We start from the raw sequence: 14,086 nt of genomic DNA, 5'->3' as shown, positions 1-14,086 counted from the left end.
GAATAAATTGAATCAAGATGATGGAAACAAAAAACGGAAACTGTTAGACCATTTGAATATTTTAGTCTAAATTCCAAGTACACAATGATTAAAATGTATATTTTATTGAACTGTAGCCTGATACCATAGGGAAATTTAGAAAGGGGAATATTTTTCTTAAGTTGTATGTTAATCCAGAAATAAATCACAAACCTATTGTAAAAAAATAATAATTATTTCCCACCCTAGTTCTTATATATCCTGTTTATATATTTTCCAAGAGCACAAAGAGTTACACAGTTTAGAATTTGGGTTCTCAAGGAGACTTTAAAAAATTTTTTTGAATGCTTATTTTCCTTAAATATAAAGTCCTTTCTACTCAGGTAAATAAAACCAGATATGAGTAAGGTGACCTTTAAAACTTTTTAAAGTATTAGATATTAAAATGTTTAACAATCACCCCACCTGATATCATTGAAATAGGTGTAAGATTGAACAAGTTAACATTTCAAGAAGAGTTATGGCCAGTGATATTGACCTTCTTTTTGTTTTAGTTCTATTCAACTTTACTTGAGCTTCCAGAAGTAATGAACTCATCATGACAAAATCTACCATAAAAGAGCTTGTGCAGTTCTAACTCTGACCTTTTTCTTCCTGCTAGGGATTCAGTGGAATAATATGTACCAGGATCTGGAACAAGGGGGCATGACATTTGGCTGGATTTGCTGGATGATTCTTTTTGATTCAAGCCTTTATTTTTTGTGTGGATGGTACTTGAGCAACTTGATTCCTGGTAAGAATTTTGCACTTTATAAGACAATGGAATAAATTTTTAAAAACAGTTTGAATTAACATGCATAAATATTAGAATAGTCACTTATTCTTTAAGGAAGATCCAGAAAGGGAAGTCTTAGGATATATATTTAAAAGGAGCTGTACATTTTTGAGAAAAAATGTGATGCTTTTGTTTCCCGAGTGAAAGGTAAAAGGCCATGTAAGGGAATAGCCAGGATGAAATTAGCATGAAAACTCACCAGGCCCACCAAGCAGCTCCCAAAAAGTGGGCTTCAGTCTACACAGAAAATATCCTGGTTTCTCAGAGAGTGTTTGGGGAGGGCAGGCATGAGGGGGTGAGAGTGGGGGTGCTCAGAGTGCCTTGGACAGAAAGTCACTCCTAGTGGGGGTCTAGGGACCAAGCGCTCAGCCAGTGGCAGGTCGGTGCGTGGCAGGACCTGGGGAGAAACAGGCAGAGCCTAAAGGCAGCTGGACAGGGTGGGCTGGGAATGAGGGGCCACGTCCAACCACAGGGCTTTCACTGTTGTCACGGATATGGGGTTTCCCAAATGTGGTGCCCTTCTTCCTTGGTGTGTCAGGCATGCCCCAGAGGTCTGGAGGACAAGTGTATCAATGGCAGAAAAAAAAAAAAAAGGCCAGTAATGGTAATGGGTTTTCCTAGCTCTTTTGGGAGGAAAAGAGGCACGCATACCTTTAGCTTTTTGGTTCAGGCCCAAAAAAGCAGAAATAGCACTTTAAAATTACTTATTTTATTTTTTAGAGATAACACTTTAATGGTGGTGTATTTTCTTGCTGAAATTACTTGCAACTCTGGTTCTATGCTTTTCAAAGCAAATAGTATCTAACTAAATTAAAACTAAAAATTAAAAAAAATGATTCTAATCTTATACAAATGAAAATGGAGGGATAGAAGGAAAACAAACGCAGTTCATTCTGTTTGTGAAAACACATTCCAGACTTGGAGAGCTCATGAATCATTTAGGGATGGGTAAACATAAAAATAATATGGGCCACTGAAAAGAACATTTTACACAAAAGTAGGAATATATGGCCCTCAAGAGGTAGAGAGAGAACATAAATTGGAAATGTGATTTATTTAGGAAAAACTTAGACTGCATTGTCTCGGTACTTTGAATAAAATTTAAGAAAATAAAACTTAAGAAATAAGATTCTAGGAAATAAGAGATAAAACAAATGAGTTGAGAAGGCCAAGGGTTCAAGGAAATTGGATGAGAAGCAATTGACTATTGAGAAGAAGCAAAAATAACATAAGTAACGTTACAAAATACATTTGTGATGTCCATTTAAAATACAAATACCAGCAAAAAAGTCTACTCTCTGCAATGTTGAGATGAAGATAAAATGTGTCCTGGGACCCAGAATCATCTGATTTCTCCCTCAACCGTCAGCGTCTAAGGCAAGAGGCTCCTGGGGCAATATTTTTCTACATTATGGTAAAGCAAAGGAACATTGTATTCAGCTGAGACTTTCCCTCTGAATCCCACTGTGGAATTCTAAATGGAAAAGTTTTAAAAGAGACGGAGCCTTGAGGTGGATGTCTGGTATGCAGAGGGCTCACTGTGTAGGTCATATTTGAAGGGAAGAAAAGGGAATCGGGAGTACACTCATGGAGGAAGGTAATTGAACTCAGAAAAGCTGAGTGATGGTGAGAATGTCCCCACCAGTGGGACAGTATTGAGTCATTCCTTATCCTGTGGGTCAGGGGATGTTTGGCTAAGCTGGTGGCTTTTAAGAAGAAATTCTTTCTAAAAGTTCAATGAGGTCAACTTGAGGCTCAGAGGAAATTAAAAAAAATTGTTTTCCTCAGGGGACCAGGAGATTCAAACGCTAGATTTGGTAATCTTTTGGAAGTACCTTGGCTATCTGAACCATGCCACGTTTGGAACTCACGTATATTCGACTGGAGAAACCATGATCTCCTGTTCCTTCTTTCATCTCCTCCTGTCCTTCCATTCCTTCAGACTCGTAATTCCCTGCCCTCCCATTAGGTGAAGGTTAAACAAACAATCCACCATCTTCATACACTCACACTGCAATCCGGCAGTCTCACAATATGGCTCATGATTAACATCTACCCAATATGTTAAACTTGAGCTATTTCAGAATCAGCTCTTACCCTGCCACATCCAACTGGAGAAAAAGATCTGCTGATTTTACTTCACAAGTCGCCCTTAAGTTCACTCGGATGTACCTTTTCTAGGGAATGTCTGCATGTTTTCATCAGGCCATACAAAGTATTCTGTGACCTCTAATGAGTTATGATTCCCAGCTACATTAGATCCTACACCCTGCAAAGGGAAGCAAATGCAGGACGACCTCAATCCACCTTTGAATGGCAGACACTCGTTTCAACATTTTGTTTAGTGAATTTAGAGTGGGGGGTTTTATATTTTCTCTTCGTGATTGTGACACTAATTTTAGCTACCTGCTAGTTAGGAAAAAAGATCAGAGTCTATTACAGAATTTAAAAAAATCAAAGCCCGAACATATTTATAACACATATTTAAAAATACAAAGGCATAGAGCTGAATAAATGTCAATAAATATTTTTGAATTTATCACAAAATTCAGATTCTTCTATTTCAAAAGCTAAAAATAAGAGTTGGCAATTTGCATATTCTTAAATTGCACGAAGTATTTCTTTTCCCCTTTGACAAAGTCTGCCAATAATAACAAAGAATATAATTGCCAGACACTACTGAGGGGCTTTCAGATCCCTAAAGAGGGTTATAATTTCTAGGAGCTCTCAGACCCAATACCTTCTTTTTAAGAGAGATATTTTATATTACCTCCTTTACTCTCTTGAAATGAAACTTATGGATAATGAAAAGTACCTGCATATGAGTCTTAAAATTAATGTAATTTAAAAATTTTAACATAAAAGAGAAATAGAAACTAATTTATAATAAGATAACATGTAAATTCTCAGTGCTTAGGCATGAATGCATTGGAACACAGAATGAGATATTCAGTTACTTACACTTATGTGGAATAAGTCTGGATTTAAAAGAAGGAGAAAGGTCAGAAGCCATTTGGCACTAAAAGGAAAGAAAATGCATAAGTAAAGAGAAATGTAGATACTAGAAGTAAAGCTAATATTAAGTAGTACTAGATCAGACTTACTGGTATGTGATTAAAAAGATGAAAATAACTTCAGTTGAAGTAGGAAAAACATGGGAAGAAATATTATACATGAATGAGGTGAATAAAAGAATGATAGTTTTGTAAATGACCTGGGTCTTACTTAAAAGTAATCAGGAAATTCCCTATGTTAACACATGGGGCAGGTAATGACAAAACATAACAGAAGATCCATTTTCTGTCTTATAATTCTATCTCATTTCAGTTTCTCCATTCAGCCTCCAGTCTTTAAAGACGTTGGAGATCTATTCTTTAGTAGTGACAGGAAATAGAGGACTGATTGGACAAAGGAATAATATTAATAATATAAGAGGGTTTTATAGAGAAGCCAAGGGGTGAATATCTGGGAACAGCATCAAAATAAGATTGAAAACTAATAGGGAGCCTCATGTTAATCATCTCAATGTGTAATTTTTGCCAAATGGTCTTATTGTGCTATACAGTTTTAAAATATATATATAGAATGACAATGTAACATAGTTACTAACCCTTATTAATACAATTTGGTGCATTTTCTAAATTTCTACTAATTCAAAAATATCTGGTTTTAAGTCTGTTAAAGGCAATCTTCACATCTTTTGTCATGTATTTGTATACAATGGGGCAGAATGAAGATTGATACAGCCATACTGCATTGCAAGCTCAGAAGCAGTGAGTGACATCACTATTGATGGCATTGTTTTCCAAAACAACGGACAATTTCTGCTTTAAAAAATAATCTTCCAGTGGTTCACACAGTGGTTGAATTTCTGAAAAATTTAGTGTATACTGAAACCGCACAGAAACTTTGAGTTTATATGTCCTAGGCTCAATAACCATGCAACACTTTGCATTTGCACAGCTGTGTGTGATCAGGCTCACAGAAGGCAAGTCAAGGACGTTTCTTTGTTGCACTTTGTAGGGTATCGACTAACCCAGGCATCTGCACACTAAAGGCGATTGTACCATCCCCACTGTATTAATCATACTTTTTTATTTTCTGTATTTCTGAGGCTTTGACTGGGGTTGAAGGAGTGCAGTTACTGACCCTAGAGGGACTGTTCCTTCCAGGGATAGCCAGTTCCTAGCCATAGTAAAGGACTCACCTGTGGATGTGCCTTTCACAAGCAAACAACCAATCCAGAGCCCACACCCCTACCACCTGCTCTACGGGGTGCTCACACTCAGGGCCACTGTCCACCTGGCCTGATCAGCCCAGGGCAAGGTACCAGCCAACTAGGGACAGACTCTCTCCCCAAGAGCCTGATGAAATTATTCACAGTAGTTAATTAGAAACGTTCTTGCCCTTCCTCACATGTTTCTTCCCTTGAAAACCACAGCAAAGTCTCTTGTTCACATTCCCACAGCACCCCTCCCTACTTCCCCTGTCTCCTGACTGACACTGGTGCTTCCCTGTGTGACCCCGTGTGGTGTGTCATGCCTCCTTCTCTTGGGGTCTGTGAGTAACAAAGTGTAGTTTCAATGACAGTTATCTCCTGATTTGTTGGCATCATCATACTTGAGTAATAATAAAATCTACATTTTAAAACACTGTTCCAAAGTCTCCTGTGGGTAGGAGGGTGTCTCCAGATGGGAGGTAGGAGGCAGGTGAGAAATTTCTCTCTTTTGCTCTCTGTCATACACACATACACACACACACACACACGCACACACACCCCATACCTCAAACAAATGCTTTTCTCTCCATTTTCTTTCTTTCTTATAAAGTGACCCTGTGAGTATGACCCCAGCATTTCTCAGCCCCGCCGTCTGAGTGGGAGACTCTATAGATCCAGCATCAGATCATTTCCTGGCCCGCGGGACTCAGCGTCAACTGCAGGTCTCCACGCTTGAGTCAAGAGCTCACAAGCAAACATCTGGTCCTCTCGAAGAGTTTTTGTTGCATAAACTATTTTTATATGCTTCCAATTAAATTTGATTCTGCTCGATCTGTCTAATTTCATTGACTTCTTGTTTTATCACTGTCAGTTTTGGGGGGCAATGCTGATTAGTTTCCTGGCCTGCATAAGCCAGCAGGCAGTTCCCCTTGAGGAGAAAAGCTCTGTGTAAATGGAGGGCCTTTGCACATATTAATGCGCCCAATTACATCTGGTAATGTGAGTAGGTTGTATGTGCTTCTAGAGTGTGCACATAAAACAAATTTGAATTTATAAGCAAAAGCCGATTGCAGAGGCAAGCCAAAGAGCTGAGCGGCTTCCACGCCAGCTTGCATTTGGCAGCTCTCTGCTTTAGTTAGATGAGTGGATTAATTAGGAGGTTTTAAAAGTCCAGACAGATTATGGCTGAGATGGTTTAATTAGCAAAGCAACCCTTAATATTCAATTTATTTCTAATTTATTTTTTCATAACTCTGGAATGTCTTTCACATTTGTTTCTACTTCCCATCCCTGAAGCCATTACCTTAGTCAGGCCTCACTGTGCCTGATCTGGACTTACAGCGAGTTACAGTGCCCTTGTAACTCCTTCCTACTCCTCTAGGTATCCCCGATCCCAGCACCTCACCTCTGCATCCTACCTCCATTTTGACATAAAGTTATCTTTCTTAAAAATAGACCAAATGGACCATGTCCCTTCCCTGTATGACAGTCTTCCCCAACTCCAAAATGTCTAGAGAATAAATAATATCCTCAGTGGCTCCCAGGCCACCGGAACCTGCTCTGCTGCAGATTCATGCCCCTCTCTCTATTCCCGTTGTGCTGATGGGGAGTTGGGGGGCAGTCTCCAAAGTGCCCAGCACACCCACACAGGGTAGGCAGATAAAATACAGGGCACCCAGGTGAATTCAAATTTCAGATAAACTACAAATAATTTGGGGGACATATTCATAGTAAAACATTAATTGTTGTTTGTCTGAATTTCAAAATTAATTGGACATCCTGTGTTTGTATTTTCTGAATCTAGCATCCCTCCCAGCATCTCTGTCTTTTCATTCTCACTCCTTTTTTTTTGGGTTGAAGGGCCTGCTTTTGTTTTGCATAGGTGGGAACCTATGATGACAATATCATCTTGTATTTTTCTCTCAATGATTTTTTTTTGATCATCTGTACTAGAATGAAAGCCATAAGAAGGTGCAGTCTCTGCCTGATTCATTGGCGTGTCCCTCGTACCACTAGAGGGTGTGACTAGTTGCTTTCTGTTTGATGACTGACATCTCCCTGGAACAGGAAGGTATAAACCCGCGAACAGAAGGGCAAGGGATACGATGTTCCAGATCTAGGTGACTTCTGCCCTGCTCCTTTGTCACTGTGCTGAGGCCTCACCTGTCCTGTTCATTCTTGGGCTGACAGCTGAAACTGTGAGCCCTGGGAGATGAGCCAGCATCTCTCCTCCTACCTCTGTACAAAATGCTTAGTTATTCATTTCTCAGCAAAGCATCTCCCACAGTAAATCAGGGCTGCAGGAAGGTGTCATTTCCCAAAGACTCAAGTGAGAAAACAAGGATACAACTAATTAAGAGTAATGTCTTAGCTCCATTGCAAGAAACTGGTGACTCCTGACATTGTTGCAGTTGTCTATGTGTGCACGCTTGTGTGTGTGTACATGTACATGTGTGCATGTGCTGCATGAATATGTGCATGTGTACGTGTGTACTCATGTGTGTGAATGCCTGTGTGTGTGTATGTGTATGTGGGTATACGTATGTGTGTGCACACACACGTATGGTGATCTTCACTTTGAGTCATGGTCCTAAGTTTGAAATTGCACTTAACTTTGTACAACTTCCACTTATATCGAAGTGAAGCAGAGCTGAGGCTTGCTTCAGGATTTCCTTGCATATGCTCAAAATGTGAAGGTGTTCAATGACTTCATTTGGGACAGGCAAATTGTGCCTTATTTCACCTTTAGAATGTGCATGTATGAAATATTCTTTTCTCCCCTATGGTTCTGAAAAATTGAGCTATAATAAATCAGATGGATATGTGTTTATTGTAAAATGTTTGAAAAGTTTATAGGGAAGCAGGAAAAATTTTTGAGGAAGCAGGAAAAAATTCAATTATCTCCAATATCACTAACCAGAACTAACATTTCCCAGGCTTTTTCCAGACAGTTTTCTGCACCTAGTTGGGTTCACACTGTACATGTAAATTTCTCTCTGTTTTAAAAAAATATTTTTATCATAAGCATTTATCCACATCTTTGAAAGTACTGTTAATGGCTGCTCAACATTTCATTAAATGAAAGTAATAACTTCCTGCACCTTTCTCCTACTTAGCAAGCTTAAATAATTTCTGCTTTTTCCCCACTATAAGTAATGCTACAGTGAATATATTTATGTTCAGATGTATGTCCCCACTTTGTCATTGTGTCATCTAGAATCCTAGAATTTTAATTGCTAATTCAAATCTATAAACACTCGAAAGCATCCGTATCCCATTGCCTACTATCCTTGCTAAAGGTGGTGCCCACTTAAGCTGCGACTGAGTGTGGTTGCCTGAGAGGCCTCTGAGCCGAAGACCTGCAGCTTTGTGAGAATAATCTTCCTGATGTATTTGCTTGCTTTCTATCTCCTTTGATTTCCACACACTCATTGTTTATGTATGTGTCAACAGGGGCTTTTTGTGTAATTGGTACTGGAAGCAACTGTGCTTCTTTCTCGTTGTAAAAGGCAACCCAAAGCATCCTCACGACTGCACTTGCGTATTCAGACAGGCAGGAGCTGCTAAAGGAGAGGCTAACCAGTGTGTAGCTTCTGGAGCCATCAGCTGTGCGTCATTGGGCAAGGCTTGCTGTTCCTCCTTTTCTTATTGGGAAGGTAGAGGTGATAATTGTACCTGACATGTTGGTGGTCACAGGACTGTGTGAATTAATACAACCAGATACCCTGGACAGTGCCTGGAACACAGTGAGTGGAATGCTGGCTGTGATATGACCTGATTATCCAGCTGCTACTCATCCTCTTCCTACAGACAGATGGTTATTGCTTTGCAAGGTTCTTGGAGGACACCTGCCTGCATTAATTTTTTCAGCCTGCCATAACAAAGTACCACAAACTGGGTGGCTCAAACAACAGGAATGTATTGTCTCACAATCCTGGAGGCTAAAAGTCTGAGATCAAGGTGTAGGCCTGTGTATGTGGGTATATATACGGGCTGGTTTCTCCCAAGGCCACTCTCCTTGGCTTGCAGATGGCATCATCTCCTTGTGTCATTCCTGTGTATCTGTGTCCAAATTTTCTTTGATGAGGACACCACTCACATTGGATTAGTCCTCGCCCTTGTGACTTCATTTTGCCTTCAGTACCTCTTTGAAGACCGTGTCTCCAAATACAGTCACATTTTCAAGTACAGGGGGTTAGAACTTCAACATATGAAACCTGCGGAGACACAACTCAGCCCACAAAGAAAAGTCAGTGCTATTCCTCACAGCAGCTAAACAGCTTCCCTTCACTTTATGTATTTATTTTTTTGTAACTTTTAAGTGCAGGGGTACATGTGCAGGTTTGTTACATAGGTAAATGTGTGTCAAGGGGGTTTGTTGTACAGATTATTTTGTCACCCACGTATTAAGCCTAGTACCCATCAGTTATTTTTTCTGATCCTCTCCCTTCTCTCACCCTTCACCCTCCAAAAGGCCCCAGTGCATGTTGTTCCCCCTCATGTGTTCTCATCATTCAGCTCCCACTTATAAGTGAGAACATGCAGTATTTGGTTTTCTGTTCCTTTGCTAAGGATGTTAGTTTGCTAAGGATAATGGCCTCCAGCTTCATTCATGTCCTTGCAAAGGACATGATCTCATGCCTTTTTATGGCTGCATAGTAGTAGTCCATGGTGTATATGTACCACATTTTCTTTATCCAGTCTATCACTGATGGCCATTTAGGTTGATTCCATGTCTTTGCTATTATGAATAGTGCCACAAAGAACATACGTGTGCATGTGTCTTTATAATAAAATGATATATATTCCTTAGGGTATATACTCAGTATTGGGATTACTGGGTCAAATGGTATTTCTATCTTTAGGTCTTTGAGGAACCACCACCTGTCTTCCACAATAGTTGAACTAATTTACATTCCCACCAACAGTGTATAAGCATTCCTTTTTATTCACAACCTCACCAGCATCTGTTATTTTTTGACCTTTTAATAATAGACATTCTGACTGGTGTGAGATGGTATCTCATTGTGGTTTTGATTTGCATTTCTCTAATGATCATTGATGTTGAGGTTTTTCCATATGATTTTTGGCCCCATGTATGTCCTCTTTTGAGAAGTGTCTCTTTATGTCCCTTGCCCACTTTCCGATGGAGTGTTTGTTTTTTGCTTAATTTATTTAAGTTCCTTATAGATGCTGGATATTAGACCTTTGTCAGATGCATAGATAAGCATTCCTATACAGCAACAACAGTCAAGCCCAGAGTTAAATCAGTAACAAACTTCCATTCACAATTGTCATACACACACAAAATACCTAGGCATACAGCTAACAAGGTGAAAGATCTCTACAAGGAGAACTACAAACCACTGCTCAAAGAAATCAGAGATGACAAGAACAAATGGCAAACATTTAATGCTCATGGACAGGAAGAATCAATATCATTAAAATGGCCATACTGCCCAAAGCAGTTTGTAGATTCAATGCTATTCTCATTAAACTACCATTGACATTCTTCACAGAACTAGAAAAAAAATGTTTTAAAATTCACATGGAACTAAAAAGGAGCCCGAATAGCCAAGACAATCCTGAGCGAAAAGAACAAAGCTGGAGACATCACACTACCTGACTTCAAACTATACTACAGGGCTACAGTAACCATAACAGCATGGTTCTGGTACAAGAACAGACACATAGACTAACAGAACAGAATAGAGAACCCAGAAATAAGAACACACACCTACAACTATGTGATCTTCAACAAACCTAAAAAAACAAGCAATGGGGAAAGGATTTTCTATTTAATAAATGGTGTGGGATAACTGGCTAGACACATGCAGAAAATTGAAACTGAACCCCTTCCTTATTACCATATACAAAAATTAATTCAAGATGGATTAAAGACTTAAATGTAAAACCCAAAACTCTAAAACCCTGAAAGACAACCTAGTCAATACCATTCAGGACGTAGTCATGGACAAAGATTTCATGACGAAGATTCAAAAGCAATTGCAACAAAAGCAAAAATTGACAAATGATCTAACTAAACTGAAGAGCTTCTGCACAGCAAAAGAAACTATCGGCAGAGTAAACAGACATGTCTCCCATCCTGTAGAATGGGAGGAAAATTTTGCAAACCTTCCCTTTACTTTCAAAAGGTAACGGGGATACACGTGCTCTCCTTTGAGTGCGTGAACATCTCTTTCTATTTTTTGATTAGAATGTGCGAGGGCTTGCATATCTCTTTTCTGCTTGATGATCAAAGTGCTATAATAGTCTTTATATCAGCCTTTTTAATTCTAGTCAGTTGTAGAATTTAGGCCTTTAGGTAAGTTGCGTTCATCAAACTTAAACTAGAATGGATGTGTTAAAAGAAAATTGGGAAATGTTAATAATGAAATTCCTTTTCATTTCAACATGTAATGAGGGCAAAGTGACTGTTAAATGGGCTGAAATGAATTTGGAGAATACTTTTGAAGAATGGTAATATGTTTCATATGGAAATGTTAGCATTATGAATTATTCTTCTTTGTGGAAATTTCAATTGATTAATCCCCTCCTACACTTACCTCATGCTCTTCCTTTTGTCTAGGAATCCATGCAAACATCAAAGATAGGCAAAAGAACAATCACAAAATAGAAGGGCAGTGTGGGGCAGGGTGGGACTTTATTCTGGGAATATTCAGCAATTATCCAAAAAGCATTTATTGAACCCCTACTCTAAAGATGTCTTGGGGGAAGTGGCTGAGAGGGGGTTTTAGCACATGGCTGTGGATCAGGCCGAGAAGGGAGAGTTAGGGCTCTACTGCAAAGCTAATAGCTGTGCCCTGGGATATCACTTTTTTGTATATGGGACATATATTAAAAATATTGACATGGGATGACATTTTATATTAATTACTTAAGATATTCTAATACAGTACGTTCATCTAAATAAAAAATTAAACTAATTTTAATTGCTTCACTTTTTAGGAACATTTGGTCTACGGAAACCATGGTATTTCCCCTTTACTGCCTCATATTGGAAGAGTGTGGGTTTCTTGATGGAGAAAAGACAATACTCTCTAAGTTCTAGTCTGTTCTTCTTCAATGAGAACTTTGACAGTAAAGGTTTGTAAGGAGTAGAATTATTAGATGCATGTATTTTTCCTCTGATCCATTTTGATTTTTTTGTTTGTTTGTTTTTTTGGTCCAGCCTTTGCAAGTGTGTGCTGATTCCTAGAGAGACTACATCTAGGCTGTCATGGGCTGGGAAACAGCTGCAAGGCCAAGATGTGAGGCAGTATGCCCTGACAGTGTTTGTTCGGTGAAACCCAGGAACCCCAGGAAGTTCCCATTATTTATTATTTAGCATCCTCCCCTCTATGCATTATGTGCATTTGTGTGTATATTACAATTTAGTAAAATTGAAGCATTAGTCCCAAAATGAATATGTGTAAGAAATAAAAGCAAAGATGGGCAGCTACCCTGTGTAAAGCATTTTAAAATTTTTAAGTGTTCTCACCCATGCTGGTTTATTCAGTGTCCCTGTGTGAGGGAGAATATCACTGTCCCTTATAAATAGGGATTGTGGTTCTCAGGAGATAGGGGCAGGACTGTCCCTGTGCCTCTGCACTCCAGAGTCATGGCCTGTTCCTGCAGGTGCAGGCACAGGGCACCTCTGCCAAAGGATGAATTCATAGGCCATCTCCATGGAAATGGAGATGCATCACTCAGAGATAAACAAGCTCCCATCATGGTGGGTTTAGATTACAAGTCAACATTGTAATCTAAACAATCTAAATATTTTTCTGAATTATGAATCTTTTAGAAAATGTGGAACACATCAACAAGCACCTATCCACTCTCATGTCCTCAGGAGACTATTTCTCGTGAACATTTTATGTGTAACTAATCTGCTGTTGTTTTTTTCTCTACTTAAGCAAAAATACATGTGTGTGTTTTTATTTTTTTATTTTTTACAAAATGGTTATCATAAGGGTTCAAAACTTTGTAATCAGTGATATCACTTAATGTTTGCCATTATATAGTCTGCTTCTTGTTCTTGCTGAAGAAAGATTTTTGAGTTGATTTGTATGCTTCACAGAGCTGGAATTCAATTTCAAAGCAGAATGCTGAATTAATAAATATGAGCATTATTTTTAGGGCTTTTGAAGTTTTTTCACAATGAATTTTCATCTCTCTCACAGGGTCATCACTGCAAAACACGGAAGGAGAGCTTGAAGGAAGTGCCCCGGGAGTCACCCTGGTGTCTGTGACCAAGGAATATGAGGGCCACAAGGCTGTGGTCCAAGACCTCAGCCTGACCTTCTACAGAGACCAAATCACCGCCCTGCTGGGGACAAATGGTGCCGGGAAAACCACTATCATGTGGGTCCCATTTTACCCTTATCAAACACTGGGCATTTGATTCTTAAAACTTCAGTTTACCTGTGAGACAGAAGATTTGATTTCTTTTCCTTTTTTTTTTAAATTTTGAGTCTCAGTACAGAGTTTAGAGACACAGGTGAAAGGCAGAGCCCCTCATGAGTGCCCGTGTGAGAGAGGCCCTATGTCCTCAACTGCACAGTTGCACTGTAGGCCTGGGGCCTAGTCAAAGGGGTAGTGGTGGATAGCTTTTTAAAAGGTTTAATTCTTGTATTTTCTACAAATAATTTAACGTGTTATACTTTAGTCTTTGAAAGTCCTTTGGCACTCTCAGCGTTTGTCCTACTAAGTATCATCTTGTTTGCATACCTGTAGGAAGAGGAATATCACAGTGGTATTTGCAAATTTTTTAAACATCTGATTATTTTTCTTTTCCATGTTCTGGTTTTTGTGTGGTTCTTTTCTCATTAAGGGTAGATGTTTGGTTTAGGATTCAATGGCTCTAGATTTGATTAAAGAATCAAATCATGTGCTCCCAGAGAAACAAGGAATTCAAACATTCACAGCCTTGGGTTGGCTGTAGAAGTGGAGGTTTAAGGTTAAACTATAAAATTCTGAAATATCTCTTTTGAACAAATCACTTTCTCTTTTGTTCTTTTTCTCACTAAATATGTAGCATTAAAGTGTGA

The 14,086-nt window shown here is 39.0% G+C and overlaps 1 protein-coding gene across 3 annotated transcripts in view; it reads left to right on the top strand.

Moving 5' to 3' along the window:
- ABCA13 (ATP binding cassette subfamily A member 13) overlaps positions 1 to 14,086 on the top strand; it is a 486,937-nt gene that overhangs the window by 201,890 nt on the left and 270,961 nt on the right. For all 3 annotated transcript variants that reach the window (XM_054559199.1, XM_024249790.2, XM_054559198.1), the window contains 3 exons: positions 641 to 772; positions 12,003 to 12,140; positions 13,220 to 13,400. In XM_054559199.1, the coding sequence (XP_054415174.1) occupies positions 641 to 772; positions 12,003 to 12,140; positions 13,220 to 13,400 (451 nt within the window). The remainder of the gene's footprint in view (positions 1 to 640; positions 773 to 12,002; positions 12,141 to 13,219; positions 13,401 to 14,086) is intronic.

This window comes from Pongo abelii, chromosome 6 (assembly GCF_028885655.2).
Source record: "Pongo abelii isolate AG06213 chromosome 6, NHGRI_mPonAbe1-v2.0_pri, whole genome shotgun sequence".
In the NCBI taxonomy this organism is placed as follows: domain Eukaryota; kingdom Metazoa; phylum Chordata; class Mammalia; order Primates; family Hominidae; genus Pongo; species Pongo abelii.
The sequence above is the reverse complement of the archived record's forward strand: the minus strand, read 5'-3'. Positions and strand labels throughout refer to the sequence as shown.